This window comes from Gekko japonicus, unplaced genomic scaffold, assembly GCF_001447785.1.
Source record: "Gekko japonicus isolate JY-2015 unplaced genomic scaffold, Gekko_japonicus_V1.1 scaffold943, whole genome shotgun sequence".
Taxonomy (NCBI): Eukaryota; Metazoa; Chordata; class Lepidosauria; order Squamata; family Gekkonidae; genus Gekko; species Gekko japonicus.
The window spans coordinates 103,047-126,443 of record NW_015176000.1 but is presented as its reverse complement, the minus strand read 5'-3'; the positions used below and the strand labels follow the sequence as shown (position 1 = coordinate 126,443).

Genomic DNA, 23,397 nt, shown 5'->3' with positions numbered 1-23,397 from the left:
TTTTGGATTGTGAGGACTTTCAAACTAAAAGTCCTCTAAAAGTTGGTGAGGACTTTTAACTAAAGGAATGTTTTCTCCTATGATTTGATTCCCTAGGCTTGGAATCATGTAGGCTTTTGATTCCCTAGGCTTGGAAAAGCTTAGAAAATAAAAAGCAGACATTACTCTGCTAAGTGCTATGGCAATTAACATTTTCCTTTACTTAACTGCTAATGGTGTTCGTGGGGTGTGTTTTATATTGTGTTTTTCTATATGAATAAAAGTCAAAATCAGGATAAATTCTGTGGCCTGCAGCTCCAAGTTAATGGCTTGTATCCAATGATGTGTCAATGGAAAGCTGTATTGATGCAAGACAGAGGGAGGTGAATTTCACCGTCTTCCTCCACCTCATTGTTGTCCCGTAACCTGGATAGCCTGTCTTCCAGACTGGTCCTCCAGCTCTAGGAATGATCTTTCCAGGGCGTCAGAAAGGACTACTGGGGCAAGGAGAATGTGAAAATCCCAATATTCTGTCAACACTTCTTTGATTACCATCCAAAAAAATATACTTCAGTAGATTTTTAGCAATTAAAAAAGACGAATTTTAGCCATGTTCTAGAACTGTTTCATGCATGTTTATGGCCACCTGATCCTGAATGCATTCAGTGAGAGGGACCCCTGCATGAAAACCATATGTAGACCACTTTCTGGCATCAGATTCCATGTGTACAGCTTCAATTGCAAGAACCCACCCCTAGTAAGTTGCTTCTCAGTGTCCGTGCCTCCAATTGATGTTTGGTGTAGTGGTTTGGTGTAGTGGTTAAGTGCGCGGACTCTAATCTGGGAGAACCGGGTTTGATTCCGCACTCCTCCACTTGCACCTGGCTGGATAGCCTTGGGCAAGCCGTAGCGCTGATAAGGAGCTGTTCTTGAAAAAGAGCAGTTTCTGTCAAGAGCTCTCTCAGCCCCACCTACGTCACACGGTGTCTGTTGTGGGGAGGGGGAGGGAAAGGAGTTTGTAAGCCGCTCTGAGACACCTTTGGGTAGTGAAGGGTGGGGTATAAATCCAATCTCTTCTCTTCTTCTAAGTTCTAAAAGTGCTGTCGGATCAGCCTTGAGACTTGCTGCACCAAATATGTAAGTGCTCATGTTGAGGTCTGTTTTGACTGAGGCATCAGTGACTATGGGTAAGCCACATTCACAAATAGGGATGTCAGTACCCAGGTGGGGACGGGGGATCCCCCATTTTTTGGGCTACCCCCAGATGCCGGCCAGCTTTCAAGCAGGGGCCGCCCATGCCTTCCCTGCAAGTAGCAAACTTGCCACTTGTAGGACAGGTGCACACAGCACCAGCTCTTTTCAGGTGGGCCCCGCCTTTGCCTGCCCTGCTAGCTGTGAACTCACCACTTGCAGGGCAGGTGCGTGCAGCGCCCACTTCCCCTCCAACCATTTAAAGGGAACCTTTCCTTTAAATGGTTGGGGGAAAGTGGTGGGGCATGCGTCCATGGTGCTCCATCCCTGACATGATGACATCACTCTGTGTGATGTGATAAGAACATAAGAGAAGCCAATGTTGGATCACTCCAATGGCCCATCCAGTCCAACACTCTGTCACACAGTGGCCAAAAATACCAGGTGCTATCATGTTGGGGATGGCCCCTTCCCCTCCCGGTACGCCCCCCACCATGGAGAAGATTGGACCTGGCAGCCCTATTTGCAAAACATTGCATTAAGCTGTTGTGGTGGTGACCTCAAGGTAGAATTGCAAGCAAGTGTTGTTGAACAAGTGTTGATGGTGTGTGGAACCATTCTGAAATGATACTGATTACTGAATTTAATCAGTGCTCTTCAAACCCTGCATGGGGTAGAGCACTTTTCAGAGAATAATTTCAATTTCTTTTAAGCCTCTTGTGACAAAACCTAGGGAAGTAATTGAGAACAATTTTTTGTGTTTTGTTTTTCAAGCACTTTTGTGCAATGGAAAGTTTCACAAGCACTTGCAAGAGATTTTTGTTCCCTTGGTCATCCGCTACATTGATCTCATGGAATCATCCATTGCCCAGTCCCTTCACAGAGGTCTTGAACAAGAATCATGGCAGCCTGTCAAGTAAGTGTTTCTGGAAGGCCTAAGCCAAATTCACCTGTAATGTCTTGAGTCCTGATTTGGTGTATGGTACTCCTCAACTGACCTTTTTACTATCTATTTTTATTGTACTCCTGCATTGTTTATTTCTTCACAGGACCATCACCAACAGTCTTCCCAATGTAGCTCTTCCAAAAGTTCCAAGTTTGCCTCTTAATCTTCCACAGATACCTAGTTTTTCTGCACCAACCTGGATGGCTTCTTTATATGACTCCACGTGTGTATTTTTGACTGATCTTTAAACATTGAGTGTGTGTGTGTGTGCGTGTATGTCAGCTCTGCATGGCCTTGCTGGTGTCATGTACAACTGTATTTGGATTGCATGGTATTTGTGATCATTTGGTCGGAAATTACAGCTTTTTGGTTGAAAGCCAAGCATGGAATGTCATTGGGTTGTGCTTTTTGGTACGTAAAATCTCAGTAGGATGTTACTTAAAATTAACTAGGCAAAGGTTTGTTGTAGTACACTTAGCAGTCATCACCCTTAATTACATAATTGCTCTTATTTAGTTAATAAGTAGTGTGGAGACACTTTAAATTATTGTACTGGAGGGTTGTTTGTTGGGGTTTTTTTAAATGTTGATCTCACTTCGTGTTTTGGCATGTTGTTCCTAATCCACTGCATGTGCCAAAGAATTTTGAAAACAGTATCCACAATTCATTGTGTTTTTTATGAGATTATACCAATCTCTTTCTTTTTAATAGGACACCTAGCATTAATAAGAGTTCAGCACCTGCTTAATTAAATTGTGGCTGTCTGAAGTTGCTTCTTTCTTTTTGTTAAGGGAGGGGATCAGAATAGCTTTTCATACTTTAAATGAACAGCTCCACAGTTATGCATTACACAGTATAGCAGAGGACAATTATTAGGGACTTTTAAAGGGGCTACTGTCACAAGGTTTTCCATTAACATTCTGAGAAAATGGGTTTACGGCATTATGGTTCATCTTTTATACTTAAGGCTTAGTCAGTGTTTGTGGTAGATATACGAGCACTATTGAGATCTGGTTCCATTACCGTTTGTGCTTATACCACCAGATTATTTTTGCTTGTTATTATTGCTCTAGGACTTCATAGCTGCAATAACAACTATGGGACTGTTCCAAAAGTCAAAATGTTTATAGTTGTACATATGTTTGATTTGATTTCTAAGTATATGGTATGTGGCCTGGTAATGAGGGAATTTTTCACTCTGCCCTTGTTATGGACTAACCATTGCCTGATGAAGGTTAGACTCATGCAGGGCTCTTTTTGTAGAAAAAGCCCAGCAGGAACTCATTAGCATAATAGGCCACACCCCTGACAGTGTAGCTCATTAGCATATTAGGCCACACCTCTGACAGCACAGCTCATTAGCATGTTAGGCCACACGCCCATGTTACCGGAAGTGTGGTCATCCAGCCACACGTACCTTTTGCTTCTTATTCTGTTTACCTTGTTTTGGTACTTCTTGGCACTGTGAAAAATTTTCAGTTTTTAAAAATGTAACAGATAAAATATACTAAACATTCCCAAGGATCACAATGAGCTCCTTGTAGTCACTACCCAAACTGGAAGCCAGGTTCTTATAACAGCAACATTATCACACAACCTTGAGAAAGTGTGCGTAATGTTTCCTTAACTGTGGCCATTGAGCTCAATCTGTTGTAGGTGTGTAAGATTCAAAGTTATCTTTCCCCAAATTACTTTCCTGTTCATTTCTATGGGAAAGGTAGCCCTAAATATAACTAGGGCTGTTACAATGCCTTCCAGTTTGGCTCAATTTCTATTCAGCAGCCACAAGCAAGGAGCTGATTGTTTTGTGGGCTGTTCATGAGCAGGTCAAGTTTGTTCAGTGGTTTACTTCATGACAATATTCAGACAGAACAAAACAGTGTAATCAGCAGCATTTCACACATGCATGTTTTTGCAAAGCTTGATGGGAAGAACTGAATTTCTCCTCCTACCAAAGACATGTTGTAGTGTGCCAGTCAGTTTTATAAAGAGTGAGCAAAGCAGGCATCCCACCCATAAACCAGTAAATGAATAAATGCTGGGGGGGGGGGGTTAAAAAAAATCTTACTCTTCGAAGTCCATCTAAATCTATGTTTGCCCATCTTTTTGGATCATCAGCATTTAAAGTATGTGTGCTTTTACAAAGCCCAATGGGAGTTGCAGTTTTCATACACACACACACACAAACATTTTTTTAAGTTTCTTTTAGCTATTTTAGCTATTTTAAAATTAAGAATTAATTGTGCACAAGTTCCCCCAAACATGAAAAAGTACATTTTAAAAGCAAGGACCCTGTCTGTCATATGCTGCCGGGCTGCGCTTGTTCACTTTGTTCACTAAACTTGTTCAGTAAACTGGATGTTACACAGATGCAGGGGTCCCCAACATGGTGCATGAAAGTGGGTGGGGCCAGGGATGGCTTTTGCCCAACAAGGCTTCTGAATGGCTACTGGAGATCTGATTGGCTGTGCAGATTTTTTTAAAATGTAGCTTTAGCAGCAGCTGTCACCACCAGCACAAGAACCTTCAGTGTGTAACTGAAGGTAAGCTGCAGCAGTCATTTTGTTGCTGGCTCTCCTTCCTGTGGCAGCCATTTTGTGGCTATGCCCACCACGCTGTGTGAGAATTCCAAAGGTGCCCACAGTCTCAAAAGGATTGGGGACCCCAGGGTTACCCTATCTAGAACCTGTACTACTGTTTTCCCAGAAAAATTCTGGTCTGCTTCTGTTATGAAAGAAATTGAACTCCTCCTAAGTTAAAATGACACAGTTCTCAAACTAAGGACAAAGTTTAAATTAACATTTTACATAACAGCAAAAGCCTTGCCAAAAATCGAGTGCTTCAAGAAGGATACCATCAATAGTTGGAAGAATGTTCCTATCCATCCTCCTTTGTGCAGGTAAAAATGTGGAAAGTTTCTGTTCTGCTTTGTATAAAGAAAATACTTATGGGACTAGTCCAATGGAATCCGTTCACCCACAGACCTGCGGATTTTTCTTGGGAGCAGCACAGATTGCTTGGCTCCAGATCAACCAGTCTGATTAGAAAGATCTTTATTGGCGTCCCTCCCTGGACATCTTCACTTTCAGAGACAAAGGAATATTTATCACGAATGGAGCCTTTCCCATCCTCGTGTGCTGAATATTAACCAGATTCTCATATCTATTAGACTGTTGTTTTAACTGATAGCTTTTAGGTATTAAGTTACAACAACTTATTATCTGATTTAAATGCCACTCTGTAATAGATGGCACACAGAGCAAAGTTTGAGTCCGCTGGCCAACAAAGTTTTATTCTGGGTATAAGCTTTCATGTGCATGCACACTTCTTTTGTGTGCATGCACAAAACCCCACACCATAGGTTTTCTTACATTTATAGAGATCAGCTGGTTACATTTTTTTAAAGCCCCCCAAAAGCAGTCCCTCACTAAGCATACCGCCAACAGTTACAAAATGAAGGTTAAAACTAGGAAGAGCTGCAGTTTTATTATTTACTGTTTTAGTTAAAACCTACCTCAAGCAGGGTCTTTGGAGATACCTCTTAACAATTAAGAAGATAATAAACAAATGATGTGTCTTTCCCCCAGGTAATTGTTTTGGTATATGGTTAGAAGAATGGACTGCAGCATGTGAGTTCTAGTCCTGTCTCCTCTGGAAAGTTTGTTGCTGCTGAGAGAGTTTTGCTCCTTGATGAGATTCTCACCTTCTCCCTCCTGTTTCTCACATAAGTGCTTTTTTCCACTGAGGAGCTTTCCTTTGCCAAATGATTTGTGGAGAGCCCCTGACCTGGTCCAACATGTCTCCTTCCACAGGCGGTGCCGCAGGTGAAGCGCCCAGCAAGGAGGGAGGAGGGAGCCAAGGCCTTCCCACCCACCACCCACTCGCCTCCCTCGATGGGGCTGGGCGCCGGGCCACGCTGCGAGGAGGGAGCCAGGGCCTTCCCACCCACCACCCACTTGTCTCCCTCAATGGCACCGGCCACTGGGCCACACTGCAAGGAGGGAGCCAGGGCCTTCCCACCCACCACCCGCTCGCCTTCCTCAACGGCGCCGGGCTGCGCCACCCACTCACCTCCCTCGATGGCACTGCCCCAGAGAAGACGGAGGGCGCCCAGGGCCTACCCACCACCTGCCTGCCTGCCCACCCTCCCACCTCCCCCGACATTTACCTTGCCTGAGGAAGAGTCCTTGATGCAGGGAGGCGTGGCAGAGCAGCAGCAATGGAGCAGCAGTGTGTGCACGTGCTCTACGTGCTTGCTGCTGCTTTTTCTTCTGCCAGGGGTGGGGTGGAGAGGGGTGGGGCAGGCTCAGAAGCCAGCCGGAACACCGTTCCGGGGCATTTCGCCCCAAAAATAGCCCTGGACTCATGGATGCTGGAAGCCTCCAAAATGGGGGAGGCAGTTAGGATGGTCCACCCCAGGAGGCTGAGGGATCTAAAGAGCTTGCTAATGTCTCTTGAGGACAGAGGCATAGCCATGATTTGGGGGGGGGCATTTAAAAAAGTCATGGGGCAGGTGGGGAGGGAGCCCTGTTGCTACCACTGCTGCAGCAGCCATCACCGCAATTCACAACATGGATGAAAACCAGGAGATGGGGCTGCTGAATTGACCACCCTGCTGCTTCCAGTACTTTGCTTCTTTCTCATGCCCCATCCAGCGGCATCCCATCTGGCAGTGTGGGAATGGAGGGCGGGGCTGGCTGGCAAGACTGCAGGGTGAGGGCAGGGGTGGGACTCCAGCAGGCAGGCTCAGCTCCAGTAGGCAGGCTCATTGATGGTGATGGTGCGGCTGTACACTGCAGCACAAAAAAATAAAATAAGGATCTGGGGGGGGCTGGGCTGGATGGGAACTCATGGGGCCTTGGCAGTAAGTCGGGGGGGCTGGACTCCAAGAGGCCCCACTGTAGCTATGGGCCTGCTTGGAAATTTTTTACTCAACAAGGTTTGTGCTCCTGTCAAAACCCTGACCTGTTGAATTTAGAGATGACATGGATAGTAGATATGATGTCTGTGGAGCATCGTCTACCTTTATGTGGAACCCGCAAGTTCCCTTGGTTTCCATAGGAGCTTGGGGCAATGAAATGGTTGAGTGGACTTTTAAAGCACAAGTAGAGGACAGCTTGTAGTAAATGCAGCCAAATACAGATGAGAACATGTTATCATGCCTACTCTCTGGTAGAAGTGGTGACAGGGACAAAGTGGGCTCTTGCTGCTTCTCATTGCATCTGTGCAGTGTCATCTGGTGGAAATATTCTAAATTGTGAGTTGTCACCATTCTATACTTAGATGCCAGGATTGGTCCAGATCAATAAGGATGCTATTGGAACACAGACCAGTCCTAGTTGTATAGATGACTTTCAATTGATAAGGCCTAATAAAGTAGAAAAGCTGCTTAAAGGCGTGATCCACCATACCTAGGCCTCAGCCTTGTGGCTGATATCTAGCTGAGTCAGGTTTGCCACGTAGGTCTGTGAACTTTTAAATACCACTGTTGGAAAGTGTTTTGATTGCTTTGAAAAAACAGTCATGAGATCCCTCCTGAAAATGGCCTTAATAGTTACTACCCAGCAACCACCATTCCTATTTTGGCAAGGTGCTCAAGCAGGTAATTGTAACACACCTTCAAGGGATCTTGGAGGAGATAAATTATTTAGACCTATTTCAGTCTAGATTCAGACCTGGGTTTGGGGCTAAAACACCCTTGTTAACCCGACTGATGTTTTTCATGCAGCACCTATCAGCTTTTGCTGATACACCAGCTAGAGTCATTCCTCAGCAAGTACGATCTGGCCACAGCAGTCCATTCTCTGATCACGTGCAATTTAGATTACTGTAATGTACTTTACATAGGAGCCTGCCTTTGAAAGCTATCTAGAAACATCAGTAATGGCAATGTTTGCCGTTGAGCATCTAGTTGTGCCATAACTATGCAGAGTATGTGCTGATTGACATTTTATGTGTTCAAAGGCAGAGTGTATATAAGCTGAGTCGGTGATGGAAGCTTTTCTTGACAAGGACGTATTCACATCATTTACTGATGAGGCAGTAAAATCAAAGTACTGTTTTGGATTCAATGTGACCATTTCCATAGGTAGTCTCCAACCACCCTCCATTTTGCACACAGGAAGAATTTGGTTCAAAGTAGCTGAATGTGCGTCAGATAGTTCAGATAAAACGTCAGACCAACCGGATTACAAACCAAATTACTGAGACCTTTCTCAATGTTACTATGGAATGAATTCAGTCTCACTTAATTTGTTTGATTTTTTTTCTGTCACATAAAAAGTGATATCCATTAAACTGCTAGCTAATCTTCAGCATTGCAAATATCAAGCACACATGCAGTTGCATATTTAACAAAGATACCCTTTTTATTTAAAAAAATGAATACCATACAGCCCCCAAAACCCCAAAAAAGATTTTAAATTTGCTAAAGAGGAAGTTGTACATAAAAATTTTCCCCCTCTCATCAGAGGAAAGCAATGTAATGGCTTTGCCTTTTGAAGAGATTTGCAAAACTAAGGTCTAAATGATATGAAAGTACTGTCTACTTTGATTGGCTGTAGCTCCTTGATGGAGGTTTTCTATTGGCCTGCTACTAGACTTCCTTGAATTTGGGATTGGACCCTGGACCACAAATAAATAGTAAAATTAATTCTGAATTAATTAACTATAATGTCAGTAATTATAAACCTCATGACAACTAGAATGGCGGATAAGAAATAATTGAAAAAATTAAAAAGCTAATTTGCTGAGATAAAAAGATAGCAGTTGATTTCAAGATCCTTGTGTTTCTGCCTTAGAACTATTAAACCTTGCTGGGTGTTCCAACTCAAGAATGTATGGATTTTTTAGCAACTTCTAGATTGCTTGAAGCAATTAAATGAAGATTTTAATCTGGCTGTAATCAACAAATGGTTAAATGTGCTTTGGTGAACTGCACCTGTTCTTACTCAGGGTGAGATTTCTCACTCTATCAGGATCACATATATGGTTTTATTTTGGGTTAAATCTGCCATGAGGCTTATGTTTCTGTACATGGGCTATTTCCAGTATTTCTTCCCTGTTGGCATTCCTGCTCACACACAATGGATTTTTTTTTTCCTTTGTGTGGTTAGAAACAGTAAACGTGTGCACTTATCTATCATTATAGTCTCAGGAACATCATTACTTTGTTTTCAGTTGTTTTTGCTGGTCCTCCACTTTAATGGTACATTTGGGGCACTGTGCATTAAGACTGAGGAGGTATTATGAGAGCAAAATGCCCTGTGTAGTATTCAGTGTTCTGCTTGATTGGTCCCTTGAGAGGTTAACTCAGAGGACATCTTGGCTAGACATGAAAAGCGTGCTAAATTATGTTCAGAGTTGTCTAAGGAAAACACACTGGAAGCTGGAGGGAGTTGGAACAATGTGTTGGGGAGGAAGGTAAGAGCATTTAATTAGCCACGATAGGAGTTCTCCCTGAAAGATACTCATTTATTTCCCTTCACTGTTCACTTTAGCAGTTCTAAACAACAACAGCCAAAGTATTTGGTCTGAGGCTTGCTTTGAGTTATCAGGAACGTATTCGTGTAAGGTTGTAGGTGAGATGCACACTAAAATTCTAGTGGGGTTTGAATTGGATTAAAAGTACAGAGTCCCAAGAAGTGCAGAATAACATCCTAAACCTAGCCTCTCTTTATGCCCATCTTTGTCCCTGGCTGAGGTAGTCATCCACTGTGCAGCAATTGCCTCTGGCACTCAGAGCTTTTTGACTAATTCAAAGCTGCTGGTCTTGCATGAATGGAAGCTCCTAGTGCAGAGGAACATGTTCCACAGTGGAGGACTGCCTGCAATGCTCCCTCTAAGCTATGGAGTCTTGTGAGCAAAAATTCTACTTTGTGAGCTACTGGCATTAAAGTTGTGAGCAAGCGATTTGCCTGCTGCATAAATTAGCTTGCTCTGGAGCCATCCTTTCTGAGCTAAGACAAAAATGTGAGAGCCAGAGGCTAAAAAACTGAGCTAGCTCACACTAAATCAGCTTAGAAGGAACACTGACTGCCTGTGCCACAAAAAAGGGTGCAGTACAAGCAGAAGCAAGACTTAGGGCCCAAGCCAGTATTTCAACAGATGGTGGGGAGTTCATAGGAGCTGCGGTGGCTCAAGTGGTTAAGACGCTGAACTGCAGGCTGTGGAAGGTCAGTAGTTCAGCAGTTCGACACCCGGGTGCCGCATGATGGAGCGAGCTCCCATCTCTAGTTCCAGCTCCTGCCAACCTAGCAGTTCGAAAGCAAGAAATTGCAAGTAGATAAATAGGTACCACTTCGGTGGGAAGGTAACAGTGTTCTGTGCGCCTTGATGTTTAGTCATGACGGCCACATGACCGCGGAAACGTCTTTGGACAACGCTGGCTCTTCGGCTTTGAAACGGAGATGAGCACCGCAACCCTAGAGTCGGATTCGACTGGCTTTCAAGCAAGGGAACCTTTACCTTTTAGGGAGTTCATGCTTACAAGACAAGGCACTGGCCATGTGTGGAGAGGAGATTTTGAAGAACGAGTGAGTGTTTCATGAAGCACTGGATAAAAGGGTTAAAATGAGTATCTTTTGTAGCCCCTGCTTCCTCAATAATAATGCATTAAATAGCCTGTGTTAGGAATGGTGTCTGCATGGGAACCATATGAGTTAAGCGAAGTCAGTGTGGTATTAGTGCTTAGTAATTCAGACTAGGACTGGGAGGAAATCTGGGTTCAAGTCCCCGCTCATCCCTGTAACTCACTGAGTGACTTTGGGTCAGTCATACTCTCTCAGCCTAACCCTACCACAGGAGAGGCTAAATGGAGGAAGAGAGAACCATGTATACCACCCTGAGCTCCTGGGAGGGAGGTCAGGATAAACTGCCTTTTCTGAGGCTCTGTAGGGCACATTGCTTTACCCTTCGTTCATTGTTCTGCATTATGAATGGACAAGCTTTTGAGGAAACAGGAAAGGGTTAAAAGTTATCAAAAAGTGTGAGTCACATTTATGATCTGTTTTATTTTGAAAGAAATCGGGCTTCATCGCAAATTATGTACAGCTTCCACAAACAATTACAGTACTATCATATTAAAACTCCCATCTCAGAAAGATTTTACTCACACAGTTGAAGGTAGGGGGTAGAATGCAACAATAGTTTTCCACTAATGGAAGTGGGGAGCAAATTTCACAGATTCTCCATTTCCCGCAGCAGACCTCCAACTCCTAATGGTGTTCCTGGGTGTCCCCTGTCTCCCAGGAGTAAGATTTGGAGGAACATTTGAGGCTGCAGTGCGTAAGAAAGTCTCATTCTACTGATAGGAGTCCCTTCTGCAGGCAGAAATTACTGCTGGATCCAATCCATTTAAAGGCAAATTTCTGCTTAATTGCACTATTAGGAGCATATTACTTCTTCATGTTGCCATAGCTTTCCTTTTTTGTGTTCTGCTGAGTTTGTTCTTTTCCCCCCCTCTCACCTGAAAGAACCAATGGGAATATTGACTTTGTATCATATACACAGAAGAGAGATTCATTGCTGTATTTCTTAAATGTTTCAAGAAGCTGTTATACACGCTCCATTTTTCTGAGTGGTGAGAAGTTCCAGGGGTAGCTCTTTGCCTGGATTGGTTCCCTTTGGAGGAACAAGAGACTTACAGTGTTTCAGCAATATTTGCTTTATTTACAAATATACCGGTATAGCACAAAATGGAGGCAATGGGGAACTCCTGCAGGACAGCAGATCTGCTACTCATATCAGCTCCCCAGAAAAAGAGAGAGATTGGCTTATTCAGAGACAGTAACCCTCTGAATATCAGTTGTTGGGAGGGGGGGGGGAACAACAATGACAGGGAGAGGCCTTGGTCCCTAGTTCCTGCTTCTAGGCCATCCCGTGGCATCTGGTTGGCCGTTGTGTGAAACAGGATGCTGGACTGGATGTACTGTGGACCTGATCCGAAAAGACTGCTCTGACATTTGTGAAAGATATCCATGAAACTCTGGAGGCGAGAAACAATCCTGTGTGCTTTCCTTGGGGTAATTTGATCAGTTCTGGAGTTAGTTTACAGCAAGTGGGAATTTGGGACTGAGTCCACACAATATATACATTTCTTGATGACTACAACATCCAGTGCTGACTTGTTTACATGGAACAGCCTTTGCAGTTAATGGAAGCTGCATATACCTCCAGTTTCAAGTCACTCAGTCAGGCATGTGCTTGTGAATCAATATGAAAGCTTATCCAAACAATAAGTGAATCTGCAAGAATCAGAGTGTTGGACTAGGATGGGGCAGGGCTTTTTTTGTGGTGGTACTCATCAGTACTGAGTAGCAGAACCGTGGTGGTGGTGGGTTCTCCCAAATCCAGAGATTGGAATTGGTAGAAATCAGTGCAGTCTTATGAGTACCAGCACCTTAAAAAAAAAAAAAAAAACACTGGATAGGAGAGACCTAGGTTAAAATCCTCCCTATGCCATGAAGCCCATGGAACAAACTTGGACCAGTCTGTCTGTCTGTCTGTCTGTCTCTCTCTCTCTCTCTCTTGTCTCACAAGGTGCTTCTGAAATACATTATTTTATGTGAAAATCCTCAATTTAATTTTGAAGATAATAGCACTGAGCCCTAGCTACAAAGGGTGTGGGTGTGATGTGAACAAGGTGCAATTCAACAAGGATAAATCAGAGTTCTCAATCTGGGAATCAAAAATGAGAAGCACGCATACTGGATGTGGGGCACACTTCTGAGTAGCAGTGTGTGTGAACAAGAACTTGGGGTACGGGTGGACTGTAAGCTAAGTATGAGTAGTCAGTGTGATGCAGCAGCAAAAAAGGCCAATGTGGTCCTGGGCTACGATCATACGCACAATTAGACCCTACATAGGCATGAATGCCAGGTGGATTTAAAGGGCCCAATCAGACAACAACATCTGGGAAGCGCCCCGCAGCTGTCAGTAACCCATTCTGCTCCACCACAGAAGCAGAGTTAAAAGACATTGGGAAAAATCCAGTAGTAAACGGGTTGCTATGGGCCATGGACAGACTTTCCCCTGTCTGATTGCTCCAGCACGCTTTCATGCCATCGGGATGGTCTGATCAGGCCATACTGACTCTGTGCCGTTGGTTTTTTCCCCCTTCGCAGTGTGCATCATAACAAACTCCATAGTGATGCACAAATCCATGCCCTGTGTGACCCCTTGGCCGAATTGGAATTACACAGTTGGAGTCCAGCGAGTTAGATGAATATCTGTTTAATGAATTCAAAACAGGGAATACAGGGCTGAGCACCTTAGCACATCAGCAATTCCAAAACTGTATTCTGCCATAACCAGGAAGGGCAGAAGGTCTTAAACCCCAAATGACATCACATATAGTTTACACATTGAAGAATTTCTAATTGATATCAAGCAGTTGCCATCATACAAGCATCATTTGACTTTAAGCCTTACTGTTGGTATCTCCTTATACTGGTCAGTTATGTCAGTGGTTGCATTTGCTTATCTGGACCCCAGGACACTGGGAACCTTAGAGAACATTGGGTTCCTTTCTGACCTGCATATGGAGGGCTTGCTGATAAGGGGTATGAATCACATTAAACGTGCTCTCGGCGTCCTTGCAGCTTACGCATTCCATTTCTATTATATCCTAATTCCATCTACAGAGGCTTTTTAATAATACTTTTGCTTAATATGGCTTCATATACAAAAAGTGCAATTATAAAATATATATGTTCTGCTACAAGTCTCTCTAATCAGATGATTCTAGGTTACATACCAGGATCTGGATCTATTATGATTAAACTCTTGAAGGAACAGTGACAGCTGTCATGTATCTCAAGGAGAAAGTGTCAGAAATCACATTCTTTTTCCCTCGCCATACAATAGGGAGCCCTCAGTGCGGTTCATTGATTCCTTGTTTAAGCGCATGGGAAACAAACGGTACCAAAAAAAAAAGAGGTTCACCCGCAGTTGCGTCTGATCACACACTGACGGGCTGTGCCCGTAGCTTCAAAGGGAGGTGTGATCATGCAACTGCGGGTCTATTTCCTCCGGAGGAAATAGCCTCACTTCCCCCCCCCCCATTTTTCTGGTGCGCATCCTCTGAGTGTTATCAACACAGGCATAACATCGTAATCACAAGATGTCATAGTCCTGTTGTATACTACATTGGTCAGGCCATACCTGGAGTACTGTGTGCAGTTCTGGAGGCCTCACTTCCACAAGGATGTGGACGGAATAGAGCAGGTGCAGAAGACAGCAACAAGGAGGGAAGTTAAGGGGGGACGATTGCTCTCTTTAAGTATTTGAAAGGCTATCCTTTAGAGGAGGGCAGGGAGGAGTTCCTGTTGGCAACAGATGATAGGACTCTCAATAATGGATTTAAATTACACGGAGAAAGGTACTGGGGAGATATTAGGAAACATTTTTACAGTAAGAGTAGTTCATCAGTGGAATCAGCTGCCAGAGAGGTGGTAAGCTTCCCCTCACTTGCAGTCTTCAAGCATCAGCTGGACAAACACTTGTCAGGGTTGCTTTAGGCTGATCCTGCATGGAGCAGGAGGTTAGACTAGGTGACCTGTATGGCTCCTTCCAACTCTGTGATTCTGTGGGCGAGGTAGGAACAGAGATGTTGAAGCTGATATTTTAACAAAAGAAATCTAGATGGATATGTACTTCAATGCTGGAGAAGAAATGTGCATAGTCTTCAAGGAACTAAGAGCCAGTTTGGTGTTGTGGTTAAGAGTGGCAGGCTCTAATCTGGAGAACCAAGTTTGATTCCCCACTCCTCCACATGCAGCCAGACTGACTTTGGGTCAGTCACAGTTCTCTCAAGAGCAGTTCTCTCAGAGCTCTCTCAGCCCCACCTACCTCACAGGGTGTACATTGTGGAGAGAGGAAGGGAAGGAGATTGTAAGTCGCTCTGAGACTCCTAGTGAATGAGTTGTCGTTGTCGTCTTCCTCCTCCTCCTCCAAATTCTTCTACTGTGAGAATGGGTGGTATTTATATAAGTTTTAGATGAGGACATCCACAGTGGGCAAGTTATAGTGGCAGAACTATGCAAACTCAATAAAGATTCAAAATGGTGCTTCCTTTGTTCAGCGGCTAAAAGCAAGGTAGGACTGTCCAATAGTCAAAGCATGATGATTGTGACTTCAGACCTGAAGTACTGAGAATTGTAACTGGGGTAAGAGGGGAGGGAGTTCTGTTTTATTTATTGCTCTTTATTTGAATATTACAAGCAGTTTTTAAATAATTTCACAGTAATGGATCAGCAACATCGGAAGATCTGTTTTGGAAACTTGATGCACTACAGATGTTTGTCTTTGATCTTCATTGGCCGGAACCAGAATTTTCCCACCACTTAGAGCAGAGACTTAAACTTATGGCCAGTGATATGATTGAAGCCTGTGTCAAGAGGTAACCCTGCATTTTGTTGAAATGTGTTCTTACAATGAGTCTATGAATTTTAATCTCTGTGTATTAATTTTACATTTGTATGTAAACTGTGCTGTTAAATTGTTGATGACTGATCTCTTGATCATAATAAATGTTGATGATATTATGAGATATGTGGAAATCAACATTCAGAAAGTGGTACTATTCTTTCTTTTATACTACTGAATAGGGTTATCATAATGATCACCTAGTGTTGCCAGGTCCCCCCTGGCTACCAGCAGGGGATGCAGGGGCAGAGTTGCCAGATCCAGGTTGGGAAACTCCTGGAGATTTGGGGATAGAGCCTGGGGAGGACAGGGACCTCAGTGGGGTACAATGCTGTAGAGTCCACCCTTCAAAGCAACCATTTTTTCCAGAGGAACTGATATCTGTAGTCTGGAGATGAGCTGCAATTCCAGGGGATCCCCAGGTCATACCTGGAGACTGGCATCCCTACCTTTTTAGGTCTTCATTCCTATATTCAGGGGTCATTTTGAGCAGGAACGGTGTTCTGGGAGTAACAAATAAACACCTCTCCCCCTCCTTTCCCTTCGCCTCACCTCCAAGCGGGGCGAAGGGAAAGGGGGGGGGCGGAGAAAGGAAATCCAGGGCTGCTTCTGCCTGACAGAAGGGCCAGCGCTGGCCCCGCTGTCATGCAGAAGCGCCTGGGATCCATTCCTCCCCCCCCCCCTCCTTTCCCATCGCCTCACCTCCAAGCAGGGTGAAGGGAAGGGGGGGGCAGAAAGGGAACCCAGCAGAAGCTTCTGCATGACAGCAGGGCCAGCGCTGGCCCTGCTGCCAGGCAGAAACATCTGAAAGGAACGTGCCGCCTCTGCAGAGCGACTCCAAAGACTGAGGGGGTTTAAAGTTTAAATCCCCCCTCTCTGGAGTCACGCCGCAGTGGTGGCACACTCCCTTCATTGAATGGGAGCCTGCCACCCACCACCCACCCCTGCAACTAGGGAGGATCATTATACCCTATGGAGACCCTATGGAGACAGTCCCTGATACGGCCCAGATCTTCCTCAGTTAAGAATGTTTTCTCATTAAAATGTTTTTGGCTGACAAGATCAAAATATTTTGGCAATTCGAACATGACTGAATGGCTAACAACAACAACAACAACAACAATGTTTTTAATTTCAGAGTTTTTGTAGAAACCTCTGTCTCTGTTTATGGATCCAACTATCCACAAATTTGGCCATGTCAAGAATTAAATAGATTTATTATGATTGATTTATACTTTGATTTTGTCAGCCAAAAACAGCTTCATGAGAAAACATTGTTAGCTGTGGAAGATTCGGACCAGTAGGGAAGTACCTGGCCAACTGCCCTCCATCATCGATGGCAGCTGAAAATACATTGGGTCAACCCTCACCCATAATAGAAGCGGCACCTGTAGCTATATGAAAGGAATTCTCTCAGTGGCCATAGTTTGTCAGCCACAGCAGTATTTCCAGCCTTCAAGCATTTGTTTCTGTCAGTAAAATGTAGGGGGAGAGAGCATGTCAGGCCTGACAGCACCCACTGGATAACTTGACACCATGCAACTTGCATAACTCATACAGGCCCAGCTGCTTGCTACTGCTCAACAGCCACTGCCCCATGAAGTGTTGTGTAGTGGTTAGTGTTCCAGACGAGGATTTGGGAGACCCAGGTTTGAATCTGAGTTGAGAAATACCTGGAGATTTTTGGGGTGGAGCCTAAGTGGTGGGTGTTGCCTTCTGACACACTTCCGGTGATGTCAGGGGGTGTGGCATATGCAAATAAGTTATGCTAATGAGATCCTACACCTCTTTTACCACTAAATGATCCCTGCCTATATTTATGTCTTCCACCTCATGAAGGTTCCTTTAAATTACTTCAGTTGATGAGGCAATGATTCATAACCATCTGTCTTGCAGAAAAGCCTTCTGGGTCTGTATCAGTGTTAACTTAAGTTGTGGTTACAATCAGACAGAGCAAATAGGTACAAATACGTGGCTTTATTTGTGGAGATAGCCTCCACAGGAAATATTCAGCAGTGGTCTCCACACATCTGTCAATTCATATGCATAGCTTCTGAGATAGTAATCAAGAAAAGTCTGTCCTTTTAAACACTTATGGACAGACTGGTTTGACTTATCAGCTGCCAACCTTAGAGTCTGCAACCCAAACATGGCCTACCCTGACCAAAGTTCTTGGTTGTGCCCACGGGTCCTTTCCTAGAAAAAGAGGTGCTGGAGCTCATTTGCATAGCTCTTTGCATATGCCACACAGCCTGACAAAGGACAGGCATGCAAGGCATTTAAATCCTCCCCTTCCTTGAGTTTCTCCACAAAACTGGAGAGGCTCAGGGGAAAGGGGGGGGCATGTCTGCCCGCCTCCCCTTCCCTTGTTCAGCCAGCCCGCTGCGGCCCGATGTTCTTCAGGTGCCCCGTGGCTGCAGGGCACCTAGAGAACATCGGGCACAGAACCCAGGCATTTAAATCCCCCCCTTCCCCCAAGTCTCTCCACAGAAGTGAAGAGGCTCAGGGGAAAGGGGGGGGCATGTCTGCCCGCCTCCCCTTCCTTTGTCCAGCCAGCTCGCCATGGTGGGCTGGCTGGAGGAGGGGAGGGCAGGGAGGCAGGCATGCCTGCGTTCCCTGCCCGATTTTCTCCAGGTGCCCCATGGCTGCGGGGCACCTAGAGAGGATTGGGCAGGGAACCCAGGCATGTGTGGAATGCCTTTCTCTTCCTTCCCCATCTGGGGAAGGGAAATAAAGGCATTTAAATCCCCCCAGGTGGCAGGGGGCTCTGCAGGGCTTCCCTGGCACGTCTTGGCGGGCCAGGAATGGCAGCGAGGGGGTGCCCCAGGCTCCTTTCTGCTGGAGCGCAGCTCTGTCACGCTTCGGCAGGAAATGACCCCTGGTTGTGCCTCACTTGAAGTGATGTTTGATATGAATGACTTCAGCCAGCCTTATAATTTTATTTCTGTTTTCAGGGTTTTGGACAGTTTTTGCTAATTTTACATTATCGTGACTTGTTGAGATAGGGTTGGATCAAAGCCCACCTAACTAAGCAAACAAGCAAGAAGGCCGTTTGGGTAGATCTGTAATCTAATGGTTTCATAGTGTAGATGTGTACGTTAGAACAGGATTCTCACACTAAGAAGCAAGGCCCGGGTTCTAGCCATCACATGAAGGCCACTTCAAATCTCTCCATAAAATAGGCTGAGCCACTGGAAAGCACTCACCATTCAGACCAGGTGATTTTCATCTTGCTACCATATCACCGGGTTTTCTACACTTATAGCTTGCCATCCCATGGAGTCATTAAAATGGCCACAGGGAGAAGGGTCAGAGAGCGAGGCTGTAACAAATCTGCTTCAACTGGTCTATATTGTGCAGCCAGGCTATTGTTGCAGGCTGGATACAGGGATCGTTTCACCCCCCCTGCTGACAGACCTGTACTGACTGCTTATCTGTATCCATTCCCGGACATAATTCAGAGTACTGGAGGTTACCATTAAGGCCCTAAATAGCTTGGGCCTGGTTTTTTGAAGTTCTGTCTCTTCCTGTACTGTTCAGCCTGCCAGTTTACATCCTCTTCTCAAACACTGCTCTCTGTGCCATAGCCTGCAGAGGTAAGGCAGGTGGCAACTAGAGACAGGGCTTTTACAGTGGTGTTATGTCTTGCCTTTAGGGTGCCCTCCCCCTTGAGGCTCACCTGGCACCTGCTTCACTTTCTTTAAGGCATCGTGCCAAAGCACTACTGTTTTCCCGGCCTTTTTACAAAAGGGTTCTATCTTTTTTAGTGTGTTTTATGACCAGCTGCTAGCCTGAGAGTTGTTTCATTTAATGCTGTTGAATATTGTTTCCATGCTGCTTTTATGTCTCCTAGTGAATTTTCTCTGCTGTTGGCTTTAACCTTGATCATTATTTTATTGTAGTATTGTTTTGCCTTGTGAGCCGCCTCAAGTAGTTCTCTGGAAAGGCAGTATATGAATTTCTCTAAATTAGTAAAAACATACTGATCCTCCGTTATTTCAGGCAAAACTTCTAATATCATTTCCTCTTGAATTATACTTGTATGAGAGGTCTTGGCTGTAAAAATGAAGGAACAATTCTTTTTCTTCTTTTGGTTTTGTTACCAAAAAAAACCCTGTCAGTCTTACTGAAGCTCTAACAGCATTTTATTAATGTCAAAAGTGCCTGAATAAGTGACATAGACAACATTATATTCTGGTTTTAGCTGTTTAAAAAAATTGTTAAGGAAGCTGATCTGTCAGAAAGCATTCTACATATTATGTGTTTTATGTGTGTGATGTTTTGGCATGCAGTTATTTAGTTAGATTAGTACCTAACCTTGAGATGATTATCCAGTCACCTCCATGGAAAGTTTTATTAAGGCACATGCATATGACAATTCTACTGCTTAAAGCAGTGTGTTGCTAAACATTTCTAGCTTGATTTTCACATGCTTGAAATAAATAGGTTTTAAATTAACACGTTGGGTATGGGTTTTGCTTTTATGCTTCAGTTATTTAGAATGGTGATAGTTATTTCTGCTATGATTTATGTTTTATTAATAGAACAAGAATTGCATTTGAACTCAAGCTGCAAAAGACAAGCAAATCGACAGACTTGCGCATTCCCTCTTCTGTATGCACGATGTTCAATGTGTTGGTTGATGCAAAGAAGCAAACAGCTAAACTATGTATTCTGGATGGAGGGCAGGAGGTATGTGAAAGTGTCAGTGCCCTAAATGTATACTGAAAAGGATTAACAGCAGCACACACAAAAAATACCAAATTTCCATTCAATGCTCTGGGTTGGCTATTGCAGGCTGAAAGGGGCAAGAGAGAATTGTGATTGAACTGTTTGTTTCATTCAACTTTTTTCTTTCATAGGACAAAGAACTAAAAAGGGATTGGCCAGGAACTGGAGCACCCCATTATTCTAACATGTCCTTTATCTCCTCCCCGCCCCCCTGTCCTGTAAACAACAACAAACATCTAGATGATCTAGCATAGTTTTGGCTGTTAATTCTCCACCTGCCCTCTCAGTTGCCTGTCCCGTTTAACTCCACTGCTAACATAGAAATGAAGTTTGGCAGCTTAGTACCAATATGTGTATACAGGCCTCGGGTTGAGCAGGAGCATGCCGGAGCACCGCTCCGCCAGTAAGGAGCCCAGGGGGCGGGCACATAAGCCCCGCCCCCTGCTCCCCCCCCACCCCTGCTCTCAGTCGGGACACGAGGAGAAAGCAGCAGGCAGGTAAGTTCCCTGCGGAGCCTTCCCGTGGCCCGCCGCGCCCCCCCCCCCGCCTTCTACAAGCCCTGTGCTGGAGTGCAGGGCCTGTAGAAGGCCTTCGGAGGCCCCCCTCCACCACCACCCGCCGTCTACAGGCTCTGTGCTGGAGTGCAGGGCCTGTAGAAAGCTTTTGGAGCCACCCCCAGCCACCCCCCTGCCTTCTACAGGCCCTGTGCAGGAGTGCAGGGTCTGTAGAAGGCCTTCGGAGGCCCCCAGTGGCACCTTTAAGACCCAGGCTTATTCAGGCAGAAGCTCTCTATGAAGCCAGATCTGCATGCCCCCCCCCCAAGGCACCAACGCTCGGAGGCCCCCAGTGGCACCTTTAAGACCCAGGCTTATTCAGGCAGAAGCTCTCTATGAAGCCAGATCTGCATGCCCCCCCCCCAAGGTAGCAATGCAAAGTGTCCAGTGGCACCTTTAAGACCCAGGCTTATTCAGGCAGAAACTCTCTGTGAGGGCAGATCTGCATCTCCCCCCCCATAGGTAGCAATGCAAAGAGTCCACCTTCTGACACACTTCCAGTGATGTCAGAGGGTGTGGCATATGGAAATAAGTTATGCCAATGAGTTATGCTAATGAGCTCCTGCAGCTTTATTTCTACAAAATGATCCCTATGTGTATATGAGTTACACCGCTGTAATAGCACACATCTCTCAGCGTCTCCACCCTCACCCCAGCAAATGTAAGGGATTGGACCTTTGGACTCCACCTCTTTTTTCACAAAGTACCATCCTCGTGGCCTCACATGGGGAGATCGTTTGTAGGCACTCTCTTCCCTCCTCTCTTTGGCTGTTGTACCCCGCCACATGGACCAGGCAGTGGGGTCAGTCAACTGCCTTCTCCCCAGTCTATTTAAAGCAAGAATGGCAAGTTCTTATTGAAACTTCTGGCCTCTCTTAAGAACCTCTTTTCACATGAGGGGGTTAGAAGTCAATGTGGCCACACTGTTCAACCCCCACACCTCACCCAGCTACCACCAGACACAGCTAGCCAGCTAAGGTGGTGGTTTGTCAGAAGTCCCCCACAGCACACAGGCTGGGGGTGAGGAAATGCCCATCCCCAGGCAGCAATGTAGGGATGATGAGACTCAGGGCCGGCTCGAGGTTTTTTTGCGTACTAGGCGAGGCTAGCTTTGTGGCGCCCCCTCCCCCCTAAACTGAGTCAGTGTGAGTTGACCTTAGTGGGGAATCATGCTGTGCAGTCCACCTTCCAAAACAGCTCTTTTCTCCAGGAGGGGTGGCACATATATTTGAAACAAATAAACAAGTGATTGATGTAATCTGGGGAACTGTTGTAATTCCGGGAGTTCTCCAAGCCCCAACCTGGAGTTTGGTAAGTCTACCCCCCCCCCCCGACAGGGAGTGTGTTCAAATACACAACCGGTTCTTGTGCACAGGGCGCAGCAGTGAAGTCCAAAATCAGTTTTTACTGGTTGAGTAACAGGGGGTGGGCGGGCGGCAGCAGCAAGGGCCTCGCTGCGCCCCTGGGAGATCTGCGCCCTAGGCTGTCGCCCTAGTTGGCCTAGTGAAAGAGCCAGCCCTGATGAGACTGTTCTACCTTACAGGTTAGCTGTTAAGACTGCCAAAATAATGACCATGAAGGTCTGTAAGCATTATCCATTGATCGGCAACACATTTTTTTCCTGTTTATTGTGAATATACAAGTATTTAAAACACAGACCACAATGGGTTGTGGGATAGCAAAGAGGTGAGCTGCTGGTTTCCTGGCGGCAAGAAATAATTACAACACAATAATCAGAAGAGGCAGACGGTACACCTATTGTATTTTTGCTTTGTTTAGAACAGTCATCCAATTTCATGTATTGTGAAATTAAGGATTGTGGGAACCTGATATGCAGTACAGTGCTTTAATTACGAGAACTAAACAAAGGTGCTGTCTCCTTTCTTTAACTGATTTTTTTCATTAGATCATCTTTCTTCTGTTTCATATCCCAAAAATGCTCTTCAGCATTCAAGTAGAAACAGCTTGCACTTGCTGGCAGGTTTGTAACATGCCTGCCTGCCCGCCTTTCCTTGGCTTCCATTGTCAGTGAAAGATTTCTCTTCTGTCCAGAACCACCTGGGATTGGAAGTCATAGTCACTAGAATGTTATGCCACATTAATTCTGCATTGTATTGTGCTAGTGTATAGAAATATCAATTATGGTGGTGGTTTTATTACTAGTTGCTGCCAAGGTGGGAAATGGTTTAAGCAGGGATCCACAAATGCACATCCACTAGTGGTGACCAGAAACTTACCTTACCTTTAGCAGCCAGCATTGGAAAGCTTACTCTGGCTTAAAAGTGTCAAATCGTTTTAAAGCTACCAGAAACAGAAAGGCAGAGAGTTTCTCTTTCAAAATGATATGCGGCTGCATGCTGTACAGGGAAGCATCAACTTCTTCCGTTTTTTAAAAAAAACACCTTTACTGAACAGAGTGCATAAAAGCAACACATTTACTTGCTTCTGTGGAACAAGATGTAAAACACCCCACACTTCTGGCCACCCTAGCTACAAGAAACAACAGTAGGCCTCTGAGCCATGTCAAAAATTTGTGGACCCCTGATTTTAAGACATTGCAGTCTCAGATAC

General features: G+C 45.0%; 1 protein-coding gene across 2 annotated transcripts in view; it reads left to right on the top strand.

Moving 5' to 3' along the window:
- The window catches only part of LOC107123229 (calcium-dependent secretion activator 2), a 656,096-nt gene that overhangs the window by 541,273 nt on the left and 91,426 nt on the right, over positions 1-23,397 (top strand). Inside the window, exons 20-23 of one of the 2 annotated variants that reach the window (XM_015426435.1) lie at positions 1,945-2,086; positions 2,220-2,339; positions 15,360-15,515; positions 20,086-20,233. In XM_015426435.1, coding sequence (XP_015281921.1) covers positions 1,945-2,086; positions 2,220-2,339; positions 15,360-15,515; positions 20,086-20,233 — 566 coding nt within the window. The remainder of the gene's footprint in view (positions 1-1,944; positions 2,087-2,219; positions 2,340-15,359; positions 15,516-20,085; positions 20,234-23,397) is intronic. The other variant, XM_015426436.1, reaches the window with a different exon arrangement.